General features: G+C 44.7%; 2 protein-coding genes and 1 non-coding gene across 3 annotated transcripts in view; 2 read left to right on the top strand and 1 right to left on the bottom strand.

The window, feature by feature from the left end:
- SACM1L (SAC1 like phosphatidylinositide phosphatase) overlaps window positions 1–12,287 on the bottom strand; it is a 40,210-nt gene extending 27,923 nt beyond the window's left edge. The window contains exon 1 of the mRNA XM_066628654.1: window positions 12,146–12,287. Coding sequence (XP_066484751.1) covers window positions 12,146–12,186 — 41 coding nt within the window. The 5' untranslated portion in view covers window positions 12,187–12,287. The remainder of the gene's footprint in view (window positions 1–12,145) is intronic.
- Window positions 12,288–12,710: 423 nt separating this feature from the next.
- TRNAR-ACG (transfer RNA arginine (anticodon ACG)) lies at window positions 12,711–12,783 on the top strand. Its single transcript has one exon. It is a non-coding gene; the product is annotated as a tRNA-Arg (tRNA).
- Window positions 12,784–16,829: 4,046 nt separating this feature from the next.
- Window positions 16,830–22,409, top strand: SNRPD1 (small nuclear ribonucleoprotein D1 polypeptide). Its single transcript, XM_066630929.1, has 4 exons — window positions 16,830–17,000; window positions 18,818–18,894; window positions 19,997–20,188; window positions 22,235–22,409. Exons 1-4 carry the CDS (start codon window positions 16,987–16,989, stop codon window positions 22,309–22,311), a joined length of 360 nt encoding a protein of 119 aa, XP_066487026.1. The 5' UTR covers window positions 16,830–16,986; the 3' UTR covers window positions 22,312–22,409.
- The last annotated feature ends 937 nt before the right edge of the window (window positions 22,410–23,346 follow it).

The raw sequence follows: 23,346 nt of genomic DNA, 5'->3' as shown, positions 1-23,346 counted from the left end.
CTGCAGCAGAAGGAAGGAGAATAAAAGGTTAACAAATTGCTTCTAAGGACCTGAGCCTGCCTGCTGCTTGAGAAAATTGGTGCCTGTCCACCCTTGAGAAAACTAAACTGTTCAGAGTTGAAAGGCTTTGCCCTCTGATTGACCCGGAGATAAAGCAAAGTGATAATTTGAGCTTGATTACTTGGCAAAAATTTCACGTACTATAGGCGAGTATCTATGGTAAATAAGCAAATCCAAAAAAAAATTAACGCAATTGAGGGTATAAGTCAATGCAATGTAAGTCAACAACTCATAGAGTATCCCACCAAATGGCCATTGGCTTGTTTAACTGACTACAAACTCTTTCAGTCCTACATTTCCTACTTACACAGACCTACCAGTACCAGATGTAAACATTTGCTTTTAAGATGCACATATTGTTGAAAAGTTAATTTCCTGTGGATAGCCACCGAAAGATCACAAGGGGACCTCTTGAGACTAGTTATGCATTAAACTGAAGGCGTATTTAGCTTTGAATCTGTTAAAGTAGGTGAGAGGATGTGAAGAACAGAATTCCTGTGTATCAAGCAAGGATGATTAAAGGTAGTGTTTCTATACCACATGGAATAAGAAGGAACACTGTGTATGCTCACTTTAATGCTACAAAAAACAATATATCAAAAGGATTATTCACTGTAGCCAGAGATCAAAAGTTACTTTCTGGCAGAAGAAAAGAGACAGCTGTGAAAAGGAAAAGCTATTTTTATATAAAATCATTTTTTTTTAAAGAATCCTGGATTTGCTGTTCCCATTTATCTGTAAATTTGAAGGAGAAAGTTTAGCAAGAGCAAACTATGTTTTATTAAACAGCAAGAGTCAGTTTAGAAGTCCTTTTATGATGCAGGCACAACATGCTCCACAGCATGTTGAGCAATGGAGACCACTGGATCCTTTTTTAAATTTGTGAATCAGACATTAGTATTCTTCAAAATACAAAAGTAGCTGTGTTTGCTTGCCTTCATTTCTATACTTTTTTAAAAACAAAGTTCTAAGTTGGCTTACACACAATCTTAAAATGTATCACACCAGATCACAAGCTTAAATAAACCAAACACTTCAAACACTGTCACAGTAAAAACATATATCCATTATGCTTTTAAACATATTGTGGTGTGGCAGAGAATGTAGACATAATACACAATACTGTGCATTTTCAGGATATAAACTTTGATAATCTCCAACTAGCACACAACGTGCATACCTTTCGATCTGAGAATGACATGGGCTAACTGGAAGTAGTAATTCTATGCCTGGAAAATGTAACACATGATGCTCAAGCTAATCTAACTTTGTCCCTCTGCACATTTATGTAGGCGGCTGAAGTTCCCCTTAGGAACTACATTTTGGAAGAATCCAGTATTGTATTCATTAACATTTTCTGTCCCCTGATAGTTTCCATTCAAATCATATTGGGACTGTAACGAAAGTATTCAATAAAATTGTCTCCTACACCTTCAGAACGAAACCAGGGAACATGGCGTTGGCTTTGCGGTCAGAAATACCCTGCTGAAATCCATCATCCCACCTACTGTGGGAAGTGAAAGAATTTTGTCCCTGCAGCTCCAGTCATCAGCAGGAACTGTCACTCTCATCAGTGCTTATGCACCGACTCTGTCGTCTCCAGCAGAAGCCAAAGACAAATTCTATGATGACCTGGCCACCACTGTCAAGAAAATCCCTGTAAAAGAGCCATTGTTCATCCTTGGCGATTTCAATGCTAGAGTTGGTGCTGATAACAGTTCATGGCCCACTTGCTTAGGTCAGTTTGGCACTGGGAGGATGAACGAAAATGGCCAACGCCTGCTAGAGTTTTGCTGTCATCACGGTCTCTGTGTCAGCAACACGTTCTTCAACACAAAGCCCCAACATAGAGTCTCTTGGAGACATCCAAGATCAAAGCACTGGCACCAGCTCGACCTGATCCTCACCAGACGCTCCAGCCTTCCCAGCATCAAGATCACACGCAGTTATCATGGTGCTGCCTGCGACACTGACTACTCCCTGGTGTGCAGCAGAGTGAAACTGCAAACAAAGCGACTGTATCACACGAAAAAGGAAGGAAGACCTCACATTGATACCAGCAAGATCCGGGATCAGAGAAAAGTGGAGGAATTTGCACAAGCGCTTGAGGAATCTCTTCCAGGCCCGGCCGACGCAAACGCATCCAACAGATGGGAACATTTCAAGAATACCGTTTACAACACTGCCTTGTCCATATTCGGCAAGAAGACCAACAAGGCGGCAGACTGGTTTGAAGCCCACTCTGAGGAGTTGACACCAGTCACTGAGGAAAAGAGGAGAGCTCAAGCAGCATACAAGGCCTGTCCCAGTGAGTGCAACCTGCAGGTCCTCCAAACTGCTCGCAGCAAAGTCCAACAGACTGCCAGGAGATGTGCTAACGACTACTGGCTCCAGCTCTGTTCCGAGATACAGATAGCAGCTGACACGGGCAACATCAAGGGGATGTATGATGGTATCAAGCAGGCCCTAGGTCCATCACAGAGGAAAATTGCCCCTCTGAAGTCTGCCACAGGCGAGGTCATCCAGGATCGGGCGCAGCAGATGGAACGCTGGGTGCAGCACTACTCTGAGCTATATTCCAGAGAAAATGTAGTCACCAAAGAAGCACTGAACAACATTGAGTGCCTGCCTGTGCTGGAAGAGCTTGACAGTGAACCAACCCTAGAAGAACTTCACATGGCCCTGGACTCCCTTGCCTTTGGCAAGGCACCTGGAAAAGACAGCATCCCTGCTGAAGTCCTAAAATGCTGCAAAGAGATCATCATCACTGAGCTGCATGAAATCCTCTGTCTCTGCTGGAGAGAAGGTGGAGTACCTCAAGACATGAGGGATGCAAACATCATCACGCTGTACAAGAACAAAGGTGACAGGGGTGACTGCAACAACTACCGCGGCATCTCTCTCCTTAGCGTTGTAGGAAAGCTGTTTTCCCGAGTTGTACTAAAGAGGCTCCAGGTACTTGCAGAGAGCGTCTATCCAGAATCACAGTGTGGATTCCGAGCCAACAGGTCCACCACTGATATGGTATTCTCCCTTAGACAACTGCAGGAGAAATGCAGGGAACAACGACAGCCACTCTTTATAGCCTTCATAGATCTCACAAAGGCTTTCGACCTGGTCAGCAGAGATGGCCTCTTCAAGATTCTCCCCAAGATTGGATGTCCACCCAGGCTCCTCAGCATCATCAGATCTTTCCACAAGGACATGAAGGGCACTGTTGTCTTCGATGGCTCCACATCAGACCCTTTTGACATCCGAAGCGGAGTGAAGCAGGGCTGTGTTCTTGCACCAACCTTGTTTGGGATTTTCTTCGCTGTCCTGCTGAAGCAGGCCTTTGGAACTGCAACAGAAGGCATCTATCTCCGGACCAGATCAGACGGAAAGCTCTTCAACCTCTCCAGACTGAGAGCAAAATCCAAAGTCCAGCTGAAATGTCTGCGTGACTTCCTCTTTGCCGACGATGCAGCTGTCACTACCCACTCTGCCAAAGATCTCCAGCAGCTCATGGATCGTTTTAGCAAGGCCTGCCAAGATTTTGGACTGACAATCAGCCTGAAGAAAACACAGGTCATGGTTCAGGATGTGGACTCATCTCCCTGCATTACAATCTCTGAGCATGAACTGGAGGTTGTCCATGACTTTGTGTACCTTGGCTCAACGATCTCCGACACTCTTTCTCTCGATACCGAGCTAAACAAGCGCATCGGTAAAGCAGCTACCACGTTTTCCAGACTCACAAAGAGAGTCTGGTCCAACAAGAAGCTGATGGAACATACCAAGATCCAGGTCTACGGAGCTTGCGTCCTGAGTACACTTCTGTACTGCAGCGAGTCATGGACTCTTCGCTCACAACAGGAGAGGAAACTGAGCGCTTTCCACATACGCTGCCTCCGACGCATCCTCAGCATCACCTGGCAGGACAAAGTTCCAAACAACACAGTCCTGGAACGTGCTGGAATCCCTAGCATGTATTCACTGCTGAAACAGAGACGCCTGCGTTGGCTCGGTCATGTCGTGAGAATGGATGATGGGCGGATCCCAAAGGATCTCCTCTATGGAGAACTCGTGCAAGGAAAGCGCCCTACAGGTAGACCACAGCTGCGATACAAGGACATCTGCAAGAGGGATCTGAAGGCCTTAGGGATGGACCTCAACAAGTGGGAAACCCTGGCCTCTGAGCAGCCCGCTTGGAGGCAGGCTGTGCAGCATGGCCTTTCCCAGTTTGAAGAGACACTTTGCCAACAGTCTGAGGCTAAGAGGCAAAGAAGGAAGGCCCATAGCCAGGGAGACAGACCAGGGACAGACTGCACTTGCTCCCGGTGTGGAAGGGATTGTCACTCCCGGATTGGCCTTTTCAGCCACACTAGACTCTGTGCCAGAACCACCTTTCAGAGCGCGATACCATAGTCTTTCGAGACTGAAGGTTGCCAATACAATACCTTCAGATTCTGTTGCTCTTCATTAAAAATGGTGCTGCCCCCTTTGTTTTGTCCAGCTACGCAACAGTGCATCTCTACTGGATTAACATCCAAGGTAGCAAACAAGCAAATTCCTATAAAGTATAAACATTTCTAACCATTTAAAAATAGTTCCCACCATCCCTATATACTGTTGAAAGCAAGTACATCACCATCTAGGGCTTCAGTTCCTGCTGCAGGATGTGTTGGAGCATTCCCCAAGCTACCCCCTTGCCATGCTGAACTGCAAAAGCAAGGGGGTGAGGGAAGGCAATAATGCACAGAACTTCTGGAAATGCTGCAGACGAGACTGAGGTTTTTGGCACATAATTATATAATTGCCAAAGGGGTCCAAACCACTCCAGATCCAACCCAGGGTCTGTATTAATTTTCCTTGGCATTCAGGAAGCTAATCCAGAAAGAATATACCATATGTATCTGAATGTTACTAGTTAAAATATCTGGATGAGCAAGAAACAGGGAGGGGCAACATTCTATGACAACAGTACTTTATCTGTCCCCCAAAAACAGGGTACCAGAAATTTCTGCTTTCCTCTGTATCCAGCTTACCCTCCCTGGAAACAGGATAGGTACAGAAAGAGAACGAGATGCAACAATGAAAGAGGGCACCTTGCCTACTTGGTCTAATTTTGACTCAAACGGGCTTTGCACCAATTTCTTGCACAATGGGAATCATGCATGGCCCTGTTCCTCCTTCAGCTTGCGGAGACAGATTTTCCAGACCATCAACCTTTTCTCCAATTCTAATCAAAATTAAAGGCATCCCTCTAGTTGATTCAACAATACGTTTTAGACTACACACAACTGTTCTGTATAATGAAATAGCTGCAAGATAATTCTCTTCACACACACCCCTTGTAACAAAATCAAAACAGTAGTGAACTTGTCTTTTTAAAATTAAGATATTCTTCAAACATAAGTTCCTAATTATAGTCAGGATAACGATCTATTTCTAGGCTAAAATCAACACAATTTTTAGCACTATGGTGTACACAACACTGAACACTACTGAAATGTTTAAAATTGAGACAAGCTTTGTGCCATTTTCTCACTTGTCGCCACCTTACACAAAGGGAAGTTATGTGCTTCCAAAAAAAAGCCAATTGGAAACAATACACACAATTGAGATTTACGTATGTCAACATGCCCCTGCACCTCCTCAGCACCTTTTTTTCTGGTCGGGGAAAAAAGGCATTATGAACTCTCTTTGATGCTCTAATGCAATCTAAAGATAGTACAGTAATCAATATCATTTAAGAATAGTTTCATTCCCCTCTGCCTCAACCTTGACTTCAGTAATGTACACATTTCCACCATAACTCTCAATAATATCCTAATAGCGGAAACTCTTCTAGCGGAAACTCAACCACATCTTGTGGCAAAAGAACAGAAAGGGTCACATAGTGTTCTGTGCAATAAAGCATTCCTCTATCTTTAAGTTACTATCAACACTGTCTAAAAAGAAAATGAGAAGAAACAAGCCAAACTGCAACCATATTTAGGCAGCAATCGGGACACGAGAAATTCTAAGAACTTTTTTAAAAGGTAGTATTTCAGTTCTACATATGTTCATTTAGCAAGTTACACCATGTACCATTTAATAATCTTATTGTGCATGTCCTCCCAATATCCCTATTTAGAAAGGGGAGTTGTTTTTTTTTAAAGCAAACAGCTTACTTTCAAAAGAAAACGAACAGCCTGACTTGTCAGACTGTAGCTCCTCTGATTTTATTAGGGTTGGGGGTCAATCCAGTCAACTTGTCAAATATTCTGCAAAGGAAAAGTTGCCATGATATAGGTGGCAGTCTAATTTTAATTGCATCATAGTATCATCTGATTTTCAATGCACAAGTGAGAGTTCATTGCTCTCCAACCTTGCAGGAGCCTAGATGTGCATTTACACACAAACAAAAGGTGTCCTGTCCCTTGCATTAAATGCACAATTAACATCAGCTTTATAATGCCATCAATATGCATGGTGCTTTACATTGTAAAAAGACTGATATCTGCCCTGAAGGATCTGATAATCTAGAAATTGTTTGGGCTACCCTTAGGGTTTTAAATTAAAGACAAGTGTTCAACTTCATCATTTACACTTGTCTATAATTACATAACACAATCATCAAATCAATAGCTTACAACTTCAATATCATTGTTTCATAACAATTAAAGAGAAACCTGGAATTACAAAAACCAATTTGTCCCAATTACACTAAATAAATATTTTAAATTCTTGACCAATTAACTGACATGTCAGTTGGCCAAATATATACTTTTTTATCCCTCTGAAATTATAGCAGCAATTATGATAAAAATATTTTCGGTCATGCTTGTTTTCTACTACTCTTTATACATTATTTTGTTTCATATGTAAGGGAACATAAAATTATAGCACAGTACTGTGCAATATCAAGCACAGAATACTGCAAGTGACAACGTAGATTTTCACAACTAAACTTTCCAAGTCTCAAAGTAACAGAAGAACTTAATAGGATCTGCAAAGGGGAGGGGAGAGGACAAAAGAGGAGACATTCAATACCACTGTACAAAGAACTTCTTCCATTTCCCCTCACATCTTTGTAAATCTGCTACCAGCAACAGTAGCACAATGAGAAAAGAGGCCATACTGATGTGAATAATTTACTTCAGTTCGCCCAAACCTTAGTGAGAGGTAACTCCTGTTCTGAGAGAGCAAGAGAAAAGAGGGAATAAATATAGTATATGCATTTTAAAAAAAAATGAATCACAGAAGCAAGAATATGCTATCAAGAGATGTATATTTCTAAAGAGGCCAAGCTTGCTATCAGCACCAAATTTGTTACAAATAACTATATGAGAATAAGAACTGAGCTCACAAAGCATCCATAAAAAGCCATTTTACCAGGGTCTGTCCTTGCAATCCTCCATATTAACCATCTTCTTAATTCCAAATGCAAACATAAAGCATATCACACAATTAGAGGGAAACAGGTGAGGGCATGCTGGTGGTGTTTTTAATTATCTTCAAAGTTCACAAAAAGCTTTCTCTGAATAGAAAATAATTTGTCATACTAGCAATCAAAATACTGGAGCACTTTCCTTGCAAAAGAAAATGAGATTGAGAATTAGAAAAAAGGATGATATAATAGAGGTTTATAAAATGTTGTGGAGAGAGTGAACAGAAAACTCAGGAAACAGATATATTTAAAATGCAAATACAGCACAATCTTAAGCATGTTTAAGCAGAAGTTTCACCAATCAAAGTTTGTTTGTTATTTTCACTTTGAAATATCCTTCCTCCAAGCAGCTTATGGTATATATGGCTCCTCCCTTCCTTTTATCTTCATAATCATTCTGCGATGCAGGTTAGGCTGAGAAATGATAAATGGTCCATGGTCACCCAGGTGGAGCAGGAAACTGAACCCAGGTGTTCCTGGTCTAAGACTAACACTAACAACTACACCGCACTGACTTTCAAGTGACTTACAGAACCTCCCTTATTTACAAACACATTAGCTTCCATCGGTCTGTTTGTAAGTACAGTAATGTCCACACCTCTGTTGCTGTAGCTGTAGGTGTCAGGTGTACTTGAGACTGCACTGTCAGTTTCACTCCTGAGTTGTCAGAGTCACTTGGATGCTGTCAGTTTCACTAGGCATGTTCTCCGTTTCACTTCAGAGCCTTGGGAATGCTCCTGAGCAGCTTCCATGCTCAGCAGAAGGCAAGCATAAAGCATATCATACAAGTTGCAAATCAGGACTGAAAGTGATGTTCATAAATAGGGCAGCTTCTATATTTCTAAGTGTGCATAGCATTGCAGTCATAGACACACTTGAGAAATTCAGCGCTTCATTTAGAAGAGAAGACACACATGAAAGGCTAAATCACAACAACTTCCTTTTTTATTCTTACAATTGAACTTGGTTTGCAGTTTTATGTGTGGTCTTCAAAATATCTTCATTCATTTTTATTGCTTTAAATATTCACTTTATCTTCCTGAATGTCCTTCAGGGAGAAAAAGCGGTGTACAAATTTAGCAAATAAATATTCCAAAGTAAGCCTCCATAGAGTGAGAGGAAATGGCAGGAGATGACCTGCCTTCAGCTACCCAGCTGTAACACTCATCACAGTACAGTCACTCTTAATACACATGCTATTTGATCAACATCTCTATCACAGAGACTACTACAATACAGTACTCTAAAGCAGCCATTCTCTAGGGAAACCATATGGTGCCCTGGCACATCTGAAGAGAGCCACAGACTGAAAATGAAAATAGTACATGATTTTAGTTTATCTGTTTGGGTTGAATCCTTGTTTGACAAGGGGGCCCTGGGACCTGAAATGAGCTCAAAAGGGGAACAAAAAAATAAATGAAGCTGAGAATGGCTGCTAAAGGATTTACATGAAGAATGGACTTTACATCTGTCAGTAAGTTGTACTGTCCAACAGTTTGATCACACAAGCTCAAAACATTTAAGCATGTAAGTGCCCTCACACAAACACTGACACCTCACATTAAGCACTAGTATAGCATCACAACTGCCTATCACTTCTGTGTGGCACATCTTTGTGGTACTATACCCTGCAGTGAACTGTTGGCAGGGCAGACAAGACTAAGGGCCCAATCCTATCCAATTTTCCAGCACCCAGTGTAGCTGCAATGCAGCCCCAATGTAAGGGAACAAAAATTTTCATGCCTTAAGGAGGTCTCTATGATTGCCTCCCCACCATTGCATGCCCCATTGGCACAGCTGCACCAGCACTGGAAAATTGGATAGGGTTGTACCCTAACCCCTCCTCTTAATAGACAGCAATTGTTATTTATTATTTAATTGGCTACAAAATTGCAGAAACTTGGAATGTGCCTAAATAGTCATGAAATGAAGTAAATGATCCATACCATTCTTTTACTTTCACTCAGAAGTAGTGTTATTCCTTCCAATTCATTGTATGAAACAGAATTTCTACCAACTTTAGCCAAGGCTTTGCATACAGATACTGTTACTTTTTAAGTAATTAAATTATAGATTACTTACTCCACGCTAGCTAGCACACATCCCTCACTTTACACTAGATTGCTTAATCTAATACTTGCTATCTCAAAGAACAGAACACTTCATTCTAAAACAATGTCATAGTGTCAGGCATGCGAGGCTTGAGAAACTGGAAACGGAGCTGTAGTACTGCAAAGGTAATCTTGAAAGAACTAGGTCGTAAACAGTATTGCAACATTGAAACATCCTTTCTAAACTTGTACAATCAACTATGAAAATCAGCTTCTCTGGGTCTTGGTTTCGGTTTTACTGCAGAAGAAATGAATGCTGAACAAATAGCTAATAAACGGAATTACCATGTAAAGATAAACCAAGCATGTAAACCATGTAAACCAAGCACACATGGAAAGCTACTAGTGTACTCCTCCCATTTGATCACATAATGAGCAAACTTATATCAGCTCAAACAAGAGTTATTCCCATAGAAACATTCATTGTAAACAATGTGATATAACACCAGGGGAAATCAGGCATTTCTGCAGTCATAAAAACTGCATAAAAACTTGAAGACCTATTCAAAAAATAAAGCTCGTGTATCATCATCTTGTTCCAATATGAAGTAAGATAAAAAAACTAGGAACAGAGTTTTGATTGAGCATTAGATTCATTAGATCATTCATTATTAAATATACTGAAGACTGTTCAACAACTAAAAGTAGCAGCGTCACTATACTCAAGAACTTAAATCATAGACCTGCACTTACTTAGAAGCAAGTTCCATTGATTTCAGTATAATTTGTTTCCATAAATTTAAAATCAGGATGCCAGTTGTCTTTCTAAGCAGTTCCAAAGTTGGATACTGTATTTACAAGGAATTCTTCATGGTGTCCTAAATAATCTTTCTTCTCAGAATCATATATCTCCATCCCTTGAATTTCCAATACTGCTGGGCCTAACCTTCCCTTTAGATACCAGCTGTGCAGTTGCAGATTACAGTGCTGGACAGAACACAACCAACATAATCATAATTCTACTAGGAATAGTGAAACTACTAGAAAAGAGGCTAGTAGGTGGTTCTTTTCTGGAGCTATCCTGAAGCAAGAACGATAGTTGTGAAGGAGAACATGGCAATATATAAGAGCAGAGAGATAAGGGATGGGCAAGTGGGAAGGAAGATAACAGAAGCTGATAAGACACTTTCATTGAAGAATTTAAAAGACACTTTTATGCAGAGAATGACAGTGAATGAAACAAACCCTTGAATTTAAGATAATCACACATGACAAATTCTTCTATAGAAAAAACTGTTATAATATACAGGAAAGCCCTAAATCTGATCCAGTAAGCCAGTAGTTCCCAAACTGTGAGTTGTGGCTCCCCAGTGAGTCACAAAAACCAAGATGGGAAGCTGTGGAATCCTTGCAAAAAGCCCACCACCCTATACAATGTATAGGATTGCAGCCTTAATGGGGAGCCGTGCCCAATGGCTCAGCAGGTCAAGGAAGTCACTGTCTGAAAAGGTACAGGAACCACTGCAGTAAGATATCACCTACCATTACTGGCTACACAGGTAGCTACTGCCAGAAGTGCTGCAGCTCAGATGTTATCAGAAAACAGTACCACAGTGTTTCTCAAACTGTGGGTTGGGACCACTAGGTGGGTCGCGAGCCACTTTGAGGTGGGTCCCCATTCATTTCAATATATTTTTTTAAATATATTAGACTTGATGCTACCATAGTATGTGACTGCATTTAGGGAAATGTTGCACACCTGTACTTTTAACAGGCTACTATGCATATTCTTTAAACAATGGTAGTAAATGAGCCTCACTCTTAGGCAAGTGTGGGTAGGATTGCAGACTAGGATTGTTAAAAATGTTCCGGTTTGATGACGTCACTTCCAGTCATGACATCACTTCCAGTGGGTCCTGACAGATTCTCATTCTAAAAAGTGGGTCCCGGTGCTAGATGAGTGAGAACCACTGCAGTCCCATATGGTTTAAGGGCAGGAGCCAGTGAAAGAAGACACACTTTCAGCTGGGAGATGGAGGAGGAAACTAGGGACACAGAGTGTTTTCTGCAGAGAAACTGACAAGAGAGGGCTGCATGCAGCAGGACAGCCATAGAGGCTTGCAGCACCTTAGAGACGAACTATCTGTTTCAGGGGTGGGTCAGCTTGCATGGGCTCCAGCCCGCTTCCTACCTGCAGCCCACCCCCTCAGCGATCAGGAGAAAAGGCAGTGGGGTGTCAAAGGGCAGGGAAAAGGCCTGGCCTCATAGATCACAGAGGGAGGGAGTGACCTCTGCGGCCTCCCCAGGAAGCCAGCACCGCACCCAGGAGGAGAGCGCTAGGAAGCGGGGTGGGGGCAGCCATTCAGCTGGACGAGCGGGGAACGAGGCGACCGGGCAGATTAAGCGACTGGCACTGGAGAGGGCGAAGGCGAAGCGGGGGGGGGGGAAGAGAGAGAGGAGGGACCAGCCCGAGAGCGGGGCCGGGAACAGGGGGCGAGGCGGACTACAGGGAGGGCCTTGGGTGGGGGCTGGGGGGCAGCCGGGTCTGATGGCGGCGCTGCTCAGGTGCGGGCGGGACGGGACGAGGCCGGTGTCCGCGTCCCCCTCCCCAGACACTTACAGCTTCAGGTTCTCGTAGGCTCCTCCCGCAGCCGCCGCCATCGCCCCCTCCTCCTCTACTTGGTGCCGTCCGGCTCCGGCTCCGCGTCCAGGACACAGTCCGCTGCTGCTGCCGCCTCCCCTCTCACCTGACGCGCTCGGGCCTCCCAAACGGAGCGCCGCTTGGGACAAACCTAGTGAGAAAGCATTGCGCCGCCCGCTGTCGGGCCGCGGAGTGCCACGAAGGACGGGGATTGGTGGGTTCTGCCTTCGGCTCTGAGGGCGCCAACCAATATTCGCGCGTAAGCGACGGTGTACCTAGGGGGCGGGAACAACGATTGTGACGCCAAGCTGGAGCTCCGCGCGGCGCCGAAAGGGATTGGCCACCAGCCTCCAACCCCGCCTCATCGAAGTAGAGCGGGGCGTGACTGACAGGGGGAGGGTTGAGGTGAAGCACGTTCGGCAAAGTGTGATTGGTTGTTTCCCCTCACAGCCCCAGCCATAGCTCCACCCTGAAGCGTTTAGAACGCCCCAAGGCCTGTAGAATGCATTTAGAATAGGAGTGACGAATCTCTTTTCAACAAGCAGGGCCAGTGGCGCAATGGATAACGCGTCTGACTACGGATCAGAAGATTCTAGGTTCGACTCCTGGCTGGCTCGACTGCTCTTTTTCTCTTCCTGCATTAATGGAGTCAAGTACATTCATCTGAGCGAAGTTTACACTTCACCAGCATTGCTTGGAATTCTTCTTTGGCCTTCAGCAAGCTCTTTGTTACCTGTGCTGCCCTGGACCCACTGGGCCAGCTCCATTCAATTTCCTCCCGGAAATCATTCACTGTGGCTGCAATCCTATGCACACTTTCCAGGGAGCAAGCCCCACTGAACTCAGTGGGTCTTCTATGTAGACGTGCACAATGCTTGTACTGTTACTGAGGTCCTCTGCGGCAAGTGGGGTGGAAAAATTCACAAAAAGAATATGAGAAGCACATCTTCAGACTTGCACAGCCCAATCCTATGCATGTCTAATTGGAAGTAACTCCCGTTTAGTTCAATAGAGCTTCCTACTCCCAGACAACTGTGAATAGGATTGCAGTCTAAGAGCTGGTGTGTAGTAGGTGGTACCAAAGCCACCTACACCACCAGGAAAAAAGCAGCATGAATACACCTGGTAACATGCAGACACTGTATTATTTCTGTTCTTATTATCTCAACAGGAGAGGAAACTGAGCGCTTTCCACATGCGCTGCCTCCGACGCATCCTCGGCATCACCTGGCAGGACAAAGTTCCAAACAACACAGTCCTGGAACGTGCTGGAATCCCTAGCATGTATTCACTGCTGAAACAGAGACGCCTGCGTTGGCTTGGTCATGTTGTGAGAATGGATGATGGCCGGATCCCAAAGGATCTCCTCTATGGAGAACTCGTGCAAGGAAAGCACCCTACAGGTAGACCACAGCTGCGATACAAGGACATCTGCAAGAGGGATCTGAAGGCCTTAGGGATGGACCTCAACAAGTGGGAAACCCTGGCCTCTGAGCGGCCCGCTTGGAGGCAGGCTGTGCAGCATGGCCTTTCCCAGTTTGAAGAGACACTTTGCCAACAGTCTGAGGCAAAGAGGCAAAGAAGGAAGGCCCATAGCCAGGGAGACAGACCAGGGACAGACTGCACTTGCTCCCGGTGTGGAAGGGATTGTCACTCCCGGATTGGCCTTTTCAGCCACGCTGGACGCTGTGCCAGAACCACCTTTCAGAGCGCGATACCATAGTCTTTCGAGACTGAAGGTTGCCAATACAATATCTCATTGTAACTCACCATTTATGAGAGTCTTTGCAAGCCACTTCAGGAGCCTCTTGAGGCTATAAAGTATGCAAGTTGGTGACAATTCTGTTCGTAACACCTGTGCTCCGGTGTATACCTCTGACATTACCAAAATCCTGTGCCAAGTGGTATACGCAAACTCTGATGCCACACAGTTTTTGTTCCATGTGTAGTTTGCAACATGCAAGAATTACACATTCCAAGAGGCATAATTTCTTCCCACTATAGTCACTGTGTACATTAGTCACAGTGTCCCCTGTGGGGCTGGGGATAAGAATAGGCCCTCAGCTTGGCTGTACTTGTTGTAAGAGGCGACTAAACAGCCACCGGGTAGATGGGACTCATCAGCCTGGGAAGGCAGCTCATCTGAGAGAAGGAAAACTCTGATCCCAGACCTCCACTGCCTTGTGGCTACATCCAGTTATGGAAAAGGCTTCAGGAGTCAACCTCAAGGTAAAATCCAGAGCCGGAATCCCTGAGGCAGTTCATGGCTGAACACAGTCACGTTCTGGCAACTCCTGCGACGCCGCTGGAACCAACCGTATTGGCCTCTGCCTTTCCATTGGACCATTTCAGCGACGTGGAAGGGGGGGATTTGCTGCATGGGTAACAGTCTATCCTCCATATCTACTTTACCCAGGCTTCGCGCACTGGAGAGGACACTCTGTTCCAGAACCACCATTCAGAGCGCTATACCATAGCCTTCCGAGACTGAAGGATGCCAACAACATTAGTCACATGACATTATTAGTTTGTTACCCAACAATTCAAGATAATGCACCTGGTATAGGTAAACCAGAATCATAAACCGGTAAAGCAGGTATAGAGGTAAACCACAATTGGCTTTTTTACATTTGTGGGAAGGAGGTAGAGACCTGCAGATTCCACTAGCTTGCAGGTTACATTGGGTGGTGTGAGGGTGGGACTAATTGTGGAAGACTTGGTGTTTCATGGGCAGGTGTTTCATGGCCATTCCAGCACATTGTTAATGACCATTGGAAAGGACAAGCCACTGGGGCCTGACTGGAACAAGTAGGTCAACAACCTCACCAAGCAGTAGCTGGGTTCACACTGGTCACTACAGGCAAACAGGCTGTGAGCTTCCTTTGCAGTCTGCACAGTGTCTTCATCTGTGGGACAGCTGCCTTGAGGATGAGGGAGAAATACAGAGTAACAAGGAACAGACAGCAGCATCAGCACATATTATCCGACAGCACATATTATCTGGAACAAGATATGTACTTTGTGTTTGTGGGAGAGAGGGGTGCCACTGGAGTACATGTGCAGTGGTACCCTGTGGAAAGTGGGACATTGGAGCATTGGAGTGGACTTGGAGCATTACCTTTTCACCCCAGATGGGAGTTCCACAGGACCTCTGTGAGAGATGGCTGCTCTGTCCCATGTGGCAGTGGTACAGTCCTGAAAAACAAGGGCTCCAGCTGAGTGTTTGGCCAGCAGCAGCAATGGCTGAAATCCTGGCATTCAAGGAAAAGGGAGCAGACACTCTCTCCTCATGAGGGAGGAAAAGGAAAAGATGTTTAGGCAATACAATTTACTGCACAGATGCATTTGACAATATGGAAGTATCAGGGGCATGTCCATCACGGCGGGGAGCGTTTGGGATATGGCATCCATGGACTCTTCCTCACTGTGCCCACGTTTCCACTCTATTTTGGCCTGCCTGCTGGCAAGGAGTTGTTCTTGTGCTAGTATCCAGGTGCATCCATTAGCATACCAGATGCTGCATCAGTAGGGCTGTTGTTGCACTGGTATCCCCAGGCATAAGCCACTCAGGGCTCAATACTATCCAAGTTCCAGTGTTGATGCAGCTACAATGCAGCCCCAAGGAAAGGGAACAAACATTCCCTTACCTTGGGGATGCCTCCATGACTGCATCCTACTGCAGGATGCAGAGCATGCCCTGTTGGCACAGCTGCACCAGGGCTGGAAAATTGGATAGGATTTGGCCCTTAAGGTGCAACAAGAACATAAGAGCCCCCGCTGGATCAGGCCAAAGGCCCATCTAGTCCAGCCCCCTGTCTCTCAGTGTCCCATGAGATGCCTCAGGGAGCACACAAGACAGCAAGAGACCTGCATCCTATGGCCCACCTTCCTTGCATCCTGAGGTGGCCTGCTTCTAAAACCAAGAGGATGTACATACGCGTCATGGCTCGTAAACTGTGATGGAGTTTTCCTCCAGAAAATCTCTCCAGTCCCCTTTTAAAGGCTTCTAGACCAGCCGCCATCACCACATCCAGCGGCAAGGAGCTCCACAGATGCTGGGCAGAGAAAACTTTTCTTTAGTCTGTCCGAACTCACCCGACACTCAACTGTAGTGGCTGTCCAGTCCCATGCCTGTCTGCCCATTGTATTCAGTGGAGCCTGCTCCCAGGGAGCGTGCAGAGACCTCCATCCTCAGAGTGATTCAGCATAACCACTGAACAGGGTTGGGCTGTGAGACTGGACATCAAGTGCCCCAAACTCAGCAGCAGAGAGGTGCCTGCCTGGCTTTGGGCTGGAAGAGAGCAGAAGGAAGAGCCCCACTGGTTCAAGAGAGTCTGGAACATTTTCTTCACTGTCCAAGGGTGCGATCCTGTGCACACTCTCCTGGGAGTAAGCCCCATTGACTAGAATGGGACTTACTTCTGAGTAGACCCAATGCATAGGGCTGGGCTGAAAGCATGCAGAGAGCGAGCTGGCCCACAGATTGAAAAGCGCGTGCGCCTCTTCACGAGACACTTCGGCACCCCGCTTGCCGGGAGCCCGCGCGCAACCATTTTCTCCCCGCCTGCACTGAGACCTCCAGGCCTGCAGGGGACGCCTACTCCCAAGCGCGCCCTTTGGTAAGGAGGAGCCGGAAGGGCGGGAGCTTCCGTTCATTCGTCGCGCGCGCCAGTTGCTTCTACCAGCGAGTGCGGGAGCGGTGTGGCTCTGCAGGCTCCATTTTTGCCTCTGCCTCCTGTTGTTCTCGGGCTCCCCACCGCCGGGGCAGGCGCGCGGTCTCTCCTTGAGTCAAGCCGGGCCGTGCCTGTCGCTTCGCCGCCATGAAGCTGGTGCGGTAAGTGTGGCCGCGTCTGCGGGCCTGGCCTAGCCTAGCATGGCCGCCTCATTCACTCCCGCGCGCTGGGCGCGCGCTCCTCGCTTAGGACGCTCACGCGCCGCCCTGAGGACGTTCGAATCTGCTGGGCGACCGTTGAACCGTCTTCAGGTCTTTGCCGCTCCCCCGCCCTCGAGGCTTCAGGGGAGGGGCGTCGGTCTAGGCAGCCCCTCACCCAGAGGATGCGCTTGAGCTGTGGGGCGCCTTCCCAAGTACCAGCCCTTGAGCACCTGCTAGGCTGCGAGATGAGAGCCTGCTGCTCTCACCCCTTGCCCGTAGATTAGGGCTTCCAGATACAAAGGGGGGCAGAGGGTCTGTACCTCAGGGGCATGTGGGGGCAGAGCCTCCCCAGCTGAGCCCTTCATGTGAGGTGCCCAAGCACCCACCACCCACACGCAGGTATACATAGTAGCCTGTTGGAAGTACCCGTCTGTAACAGTTCCCCAAATGCAGTCACGTACCATGGCAGCATCAAGTCTAGTACATTAAAAATAAAACATTGAAATGAATGAGGACCCATCTGAAATTGGCTCATGACCCACCTTGTGGTTCCCGTCCCACAGTTTGAGAAACACTGTTCGACGAGGTCTGCATTTAACAATCCACTTTTGAGCATCCACATATTTGGCCTGGACCGTGAATCTGATGTATCCAACACTTTGTGTCCTCGTGGGCTTTCTGGTATCCTTGTCAGTGCAGCAGAACGAGATTCCTTTCTCCCTTTGGGGTAACATCATTAATCATTGGAAGGCACCCCTGCTTGGCAGTGGTTGAATTGTCCAATGGTCAGTAGTGCACTCCCAGAGTGAAACGTTTGCTTAAAATTTCATTTAACAGAGTGAAATTACGGCAGTGTTCTTCAACCTTGGGGTCACGACTCCAACAGGATAGTGAATCCTCAGTTGTGGGTTTGCCCCAACTTAAGAGAACAAAAAAGATGGAAGATTACTGGATTAGAGCACAGTCAGGTAAAGGAAGAGGCATCTGGTGTACCCCTCTAGGCACCAGGAGATAGTGTTCCATACTTGCTCAGGTTTTTAGTGGTTGAGCTAAAATAGCTTTCACTAGTGCCAGGCTTCACAGTAACTTCTTCTGTTCTCACCAGTAAGTATATTTGGTTACAGCGAACAGCGCTACAAGGGCATTATGAGAGTGGGAAGTAGGCGGAGAGAGTCTTGGGAAGGGGTGCAGGATCGTAATGGGGTCCCCAGTCTCATACTTTATTTTTATATTGGGGTTGTGGCATGAAAAAGGTTGAAGACCACTTCTTTATGGAGACCTGTGCCTATTAAAACCAGTAGTGAACTTGTATTTCACTTACAGGCATGCTCCCGTATCCACAGGGGTTCTGTTCCAGGAAACTCCCCCCCCCCCCGTTAAGTGAAACCACGGATACGGATGAACACCTTTCCCCACTCTCCAAAGTGGAGGGGAGCTCTGTTCTCCTTGCTTCTGGAGAACGCTCTGAGCCCAGCAGAGGTCACAACCATCCTGGAGGGTTTCATTGGGCCTCCTGATGTTTTATAAGACACTGAAAACGTAACTTCTGGTTTCACAGAGAAACAGGGAGTGACATTTTTCACTGTCAAGCTCACTCTGAGCCCAGCAGAGGCAGTGGATGGACAGCGGTTCCCCTTGCCTCTGCAGGGGCGCACCCAAGGGCTCCAGGTCTCCTCAGCAAATAAGTGAATCCGCAGATACAGGGGACCCCCTATATTGTGAAATGCTATTACATTTAGACTAAGAAGTACTAAATATATTGTCATTGTATTTTGCAGCTTTCTTATGAAACTTAGTCACGAGACTGTGACAATAGAATTGAAGAATGGGACCCAGGTGCATGGAACCATAACAGGTATGGCATTCAGGGTAATGTCAGATTGTTTTTGATCAATGTTACACAGTCCATTTTTTCATGAATGGGTTGTATTATAAGGTTTCATTTTTCCTGCAGAACAAAAGTAGCTCTTTAAAAGTACTGGGTCTTGTATTTTTTTTTCTGCTTTTGACTTCTCAAGAATCATTGTAGTATTACTTCTTCTGTAGTTGTGCTATGAGGGCTACTTGTGTAGCACCAGCAGTCGAACATGATTGCCATGGCAATCCTGATGACCAAGTTCAGGAAGTATTTTTCCTGGCTTTTTGTTTTTGGCTGCCAGCATTTTCAGTACTAGCATCTTAATTAGGTTGCTGGATCAGCCTCTCGATGCTGACAGCTCAGTCCAATATCTAACCATAGTTGGAAGCCGACTTGGGGTAAGGGGATATTTTTTCCCTTGCCCTAAGTAATGCCCCAACCAGCTCTATGGGGCTACTCAGATCTCCACCAGCTTTTTAGCTGTGGGAAGTCCAAGTGGCCCTATGTAGGGCTGCCTGGCTTGGAAAGGGGATTGGGATTAGGATACAGCAGTGGAGGCATAGAGTGGTATTTGTGGACCCTTGAGCACATTCACTTCCAGTGAATCTCATCTTTCTTGGGTGGTATGGAAAACATAGTCTTCTATATCACTTAGATCAGTGATTCCTTTAGTACCAGGACTCACTTTTTAGAATGAGAATCTGTTAGGACCCACAAGAAATGCTGTCATGACAGGCTGTGGCATCATCAAGCAGGACAATTTTGAACAATCCTAGGCTGCAATTCTACCCTCACTTACCCACGTGTAAGTCCCATTGACTATCATTGGTAAAAGCATATACATAATAGCCTGTTAAAAGTACAGATCTGTAACATTTTCCAATGCAGTTGAATGTTATGATAGCATCAAGTCTAATATATTAAAAATAAAATATTGAAATGAATGGGGACCCACCTGAAATTGGCTTGCGATCCACCTAATGGGTCCCGACCCACAGTTTGAGTAACACTGGCTTAGATGTTTTATATATGTTGTATGCAAATATAACAAAGATTTGTTAAAGCTCCCCATAATATGAGTTGTGTTGTTTTTTTTCAGGAGTGGATGTCAGTATGAATACACATCTTAAAGCTGTGAAGATGACTCTGAAGAACAGAGAACCTGTTCAGTTGGAGACTTTGAGTATTCGAGGAAACAATATTAGGTATTTCATCCTGCCAGACAGCTTGCCCTTGGATACCTTGCTGGTGGATGTTGAACCAAAAGTCAAATCCAAGAAAAGAGAGGCAGGTGAGTGACTTGATTTGAGGCTACCAAAAATTGATATGCTTAATCTATATATGAGCACATTGTTTAATCTGTGTATTAATTTTTCTCTCAAGATCATGTTTGTGTGGCACGTGAATTCTTATGTATCTAGACTCTTACACATCTTGAATCTTACATTTTCATTTTTTGTGTAACACTTATGCCCCAATCCTATCCAGGCCTTGTGCTCAGGGAACTTGCACTTTGTGAGAGCAAGGCCTGGGTCACTGGTGTGGCAGCCACTGTGATGGCATGCAGACTGGGACCACCAGCACAAATAGCTAGCAGCCCCACACATACACTGAGGGAGGATTGGGCCATGCTGGGGGAGGAGGCAGATGGCTACAGCGGTGATATCCTCTGTCCCTGGCCCATGCTCAACACGCCCCCTTTGACCAGCTTGGAATTTTGCCAGCTAAAGACACAGATCTGAATAGGTCCATTGGGACCAGGCAGCAGCAAGTGTAGGTGAGTAAAACATTTTTTACTCATCTTTCTGCCACTGCCTGATCCCTGTCTGGTCCATAGCATGCAGTCAAGGCTGTGCCAGCATTGCTGCATACTCTGGGCTGGCCCAGGAGAGAATTGGGCTATTACTCAAGGGGCCTTTTTGCAATTTGTTTGCAAATGGGAAAAAATTCATGTTTTGAGGGCTGCCACTCAGCTGTTCTTCTCTATTTGACTTTTTAAATTGTAGTTCTTTCAAGTTTCTGCAGATGGTATTTTATAAAATTACTTCTCTGCTGATAACATTTTAAAAATTGAAACATCTTTTTAAAGTTATGTTTATAAGCTTGTGATTATCAGACCAGTGTAGGATTGAGTACTAAGGCAAATGGCCTCAAATCATTTAAAGCCAACCTCCAATATGAAGGTATGAAGCCGACCTCCAATAGATCCTTGCAATATATTGTTCATTTCTCCCTTTCAGTTCTGAAAACAATGACGTGAACACCTGAATCATTTCAATGATTCTATTTAAAGTACATGTTTTAAGGCTACATTCCTATAACATTTATCTAGGAGTAAGCTCCATTGATCTCAAATAGACATGTATATCTGAGTAGATATACATAGGCTGGTGCTATTAGTAGTTTTTAATGCTTTGCATTTATGGAATGCTTGTTCTTCTTTGCTTCTCAGAATTCATCACCACTTCAAACAGTCCTAAAAACACTAAAAATGTTTAGCATTGTTTCAGAATACCAAGTAAGCACCTTAGTGTTCCAAAAGGACAACCTGTTTTTTTTGTAGCACAGAGGTTAAATATGTACAGTGAACTGAGATGCAATTTCATGTTGTCTCATTTTCTTTGAAATTGTTCACGTGTTATATTTCTCACCATCCAACAGAAGGCTCTCCTGAAAAATTGGGATCAGTCTTTTGTAAGAGCAGAGGTGCTTTAAGGTGTCTAGAGTATGAAGGTTGTTTTTCTCAGCTTGAGCCACTAAGGCAAGAGCATGGCTTTTAGCTTGCATATAAGATTCTTAAAAGATCAGTTTACCCTGTTTGCTCTTTAAGAAAGTTTTTATTTAAACAATGGAACCCCTTGAAATTAAGCTGTTGTGGAATCCACTCTTGTGCACAAAAGTGAATGTGGCATTTACAGATTTTAAACACATTTCTGTGTGTGTTAAACCTATTTAACACATTTTAAACCTATTTAACTGTGTGTGTTAAACCTATTTAACACATTTCTTTGAGCTTTGATGTGGATTGGTTATGGCAACAGTACCCTGTATAGGTGAAATTCAGTTCATTTCTTTAACAGTTTCCAGTTCCTTAGTACATTGGATTTTTATACACAGTGGAAAATAGAACAGTGGTTACATACCATTTATTAACAGATTTAACACAGAAAGATCTTTTCATATAATATTCTTTTGCTATTAGTCTGTAGCATAAACCTTCTTAAAAGTTTAAATCACAATTTTAAATTGAAAAATACTTTATCTGGATAGCAAATTAGATTGAATCCTCACATTTCACTATTTTACATTTGATGGAATTTTTCTTTTTTGCATTCAGTTGCAGGAAGAGGCCGTGGCCGAGGCCGTGGCAGAGGAAGAGGCCGTGGCAGAGGAAGAGGAGGTCCAAGGCGATAATTTCTTTACAGCCACTAAGAAATACCAGACAATTTTGATTTCCTTGTTTGTACAGGTTTTGTTTAGTGTCAGTTTTTAATAAACAAATGTGGAAAGCCTACTGTGTCAAATTGCAAGCTATGTGAATAACTTGTGGGTTTATATGGTGAGTAACAAGATGAAGGGTCTGGAAACTGAAAACTGTTCCTAAGAGAACAGTTAAGCGCTTGGTATGCTTAGCTTGGAGAAGGCTGTGGGGAGATGCATCTTCAAGTATCTGAAGGGCTGCCATACCCTGCAGAAGAGGGAGGACGTTTTCCATACTACTTAAGGGCAGATCTAAAACCAATGAGTTGCAACTATAGGAAAATAGATTTAGGCTAGACATGAAGAAGAATTTCTTAACTGTAAGAGCTAACTGACATTGGAACAGTTTGCCTCATACAGTAGTGAGCTTTCTGTCATTAAACGTTTTCAAGCAGTGTTGATGGTCACCTGTTAAAGATGCTGTAGTTGCCTGCACTGAGCAGGGGCTTCAACTAGATTACCTCAAAGGTCCCTTCAAATCTCGCATTCCGTATACTTGCGCATGCATCTCATGGGAACAATTTACTTTGTAGTATAGTTGAGCCAAAATTTGGGACTTAAGCCACTATGTACTGAATTGTTTGCTCTTTGTGATATCTTCGCAGCTGCCACTTCATCTGTTGTAAATTAAAGAACATTCTGTGATGTGTAAGCATCACTTGATGTTCTGTGGTGTTTAGTTATCACTTGAAACTTAATGGGCACTACAACTTCAGCTACTATCTTAAAAATTTTTTTAAGAAGTTGTCATGAAAAAATGATGCACTGTATGAAACTGTTGTGAAGCACTCCAAGACTTAAAATCAGTCTCTGCAGTCTGTAATGGGAATCTCTTTGGAGAGTTCTATGGAAGCTGTATTTCAAATACTTTGTTACAGAACTGGAAAAATAAGCTTGATTCCCTAAGAATTTAAGAACTCATTAGAGACACGTGAGAATACAAAGTGAGAAATGATTTAGATACCATTG

Source organism: Tiliqua scincoides, chromosome 5 (genome assembly GCF_035046505.1).
Source record: "Tiliqua scincoides isolate rTilSci1 chromosome 5, rTilSci1.hap2, whole genome shotgun sequence".
Classification (NCBI taxonomy): Eukaryota; Metazoa; Chordata; class Lepidosauria; order Squamata; family Scincidae; genus Tiliqua; species Tiliqua scincoides.
This window is presented reverse-complemented; position numbering and strand designations above follow the sequence as displayed.

Coding starts and splice junctions, on each gene's coding strand:
- SNRPD1 (XM_066630929.1), top strand. Junction 18,895..19,996: donor GGTGCATGGAACCATAACAG/GTATGGCATTCA, acceptor GTTTTTTTTCAG/GAGTGGATGTCAGTATGAAT. Junction 20,189..22,234: donor ATCCAAGAAAAGAGAGGCAG/GTGAGTGACTTG, acceptor TTTTGCATTCAG/TTGCAGGAAGAGGCCGTGGC.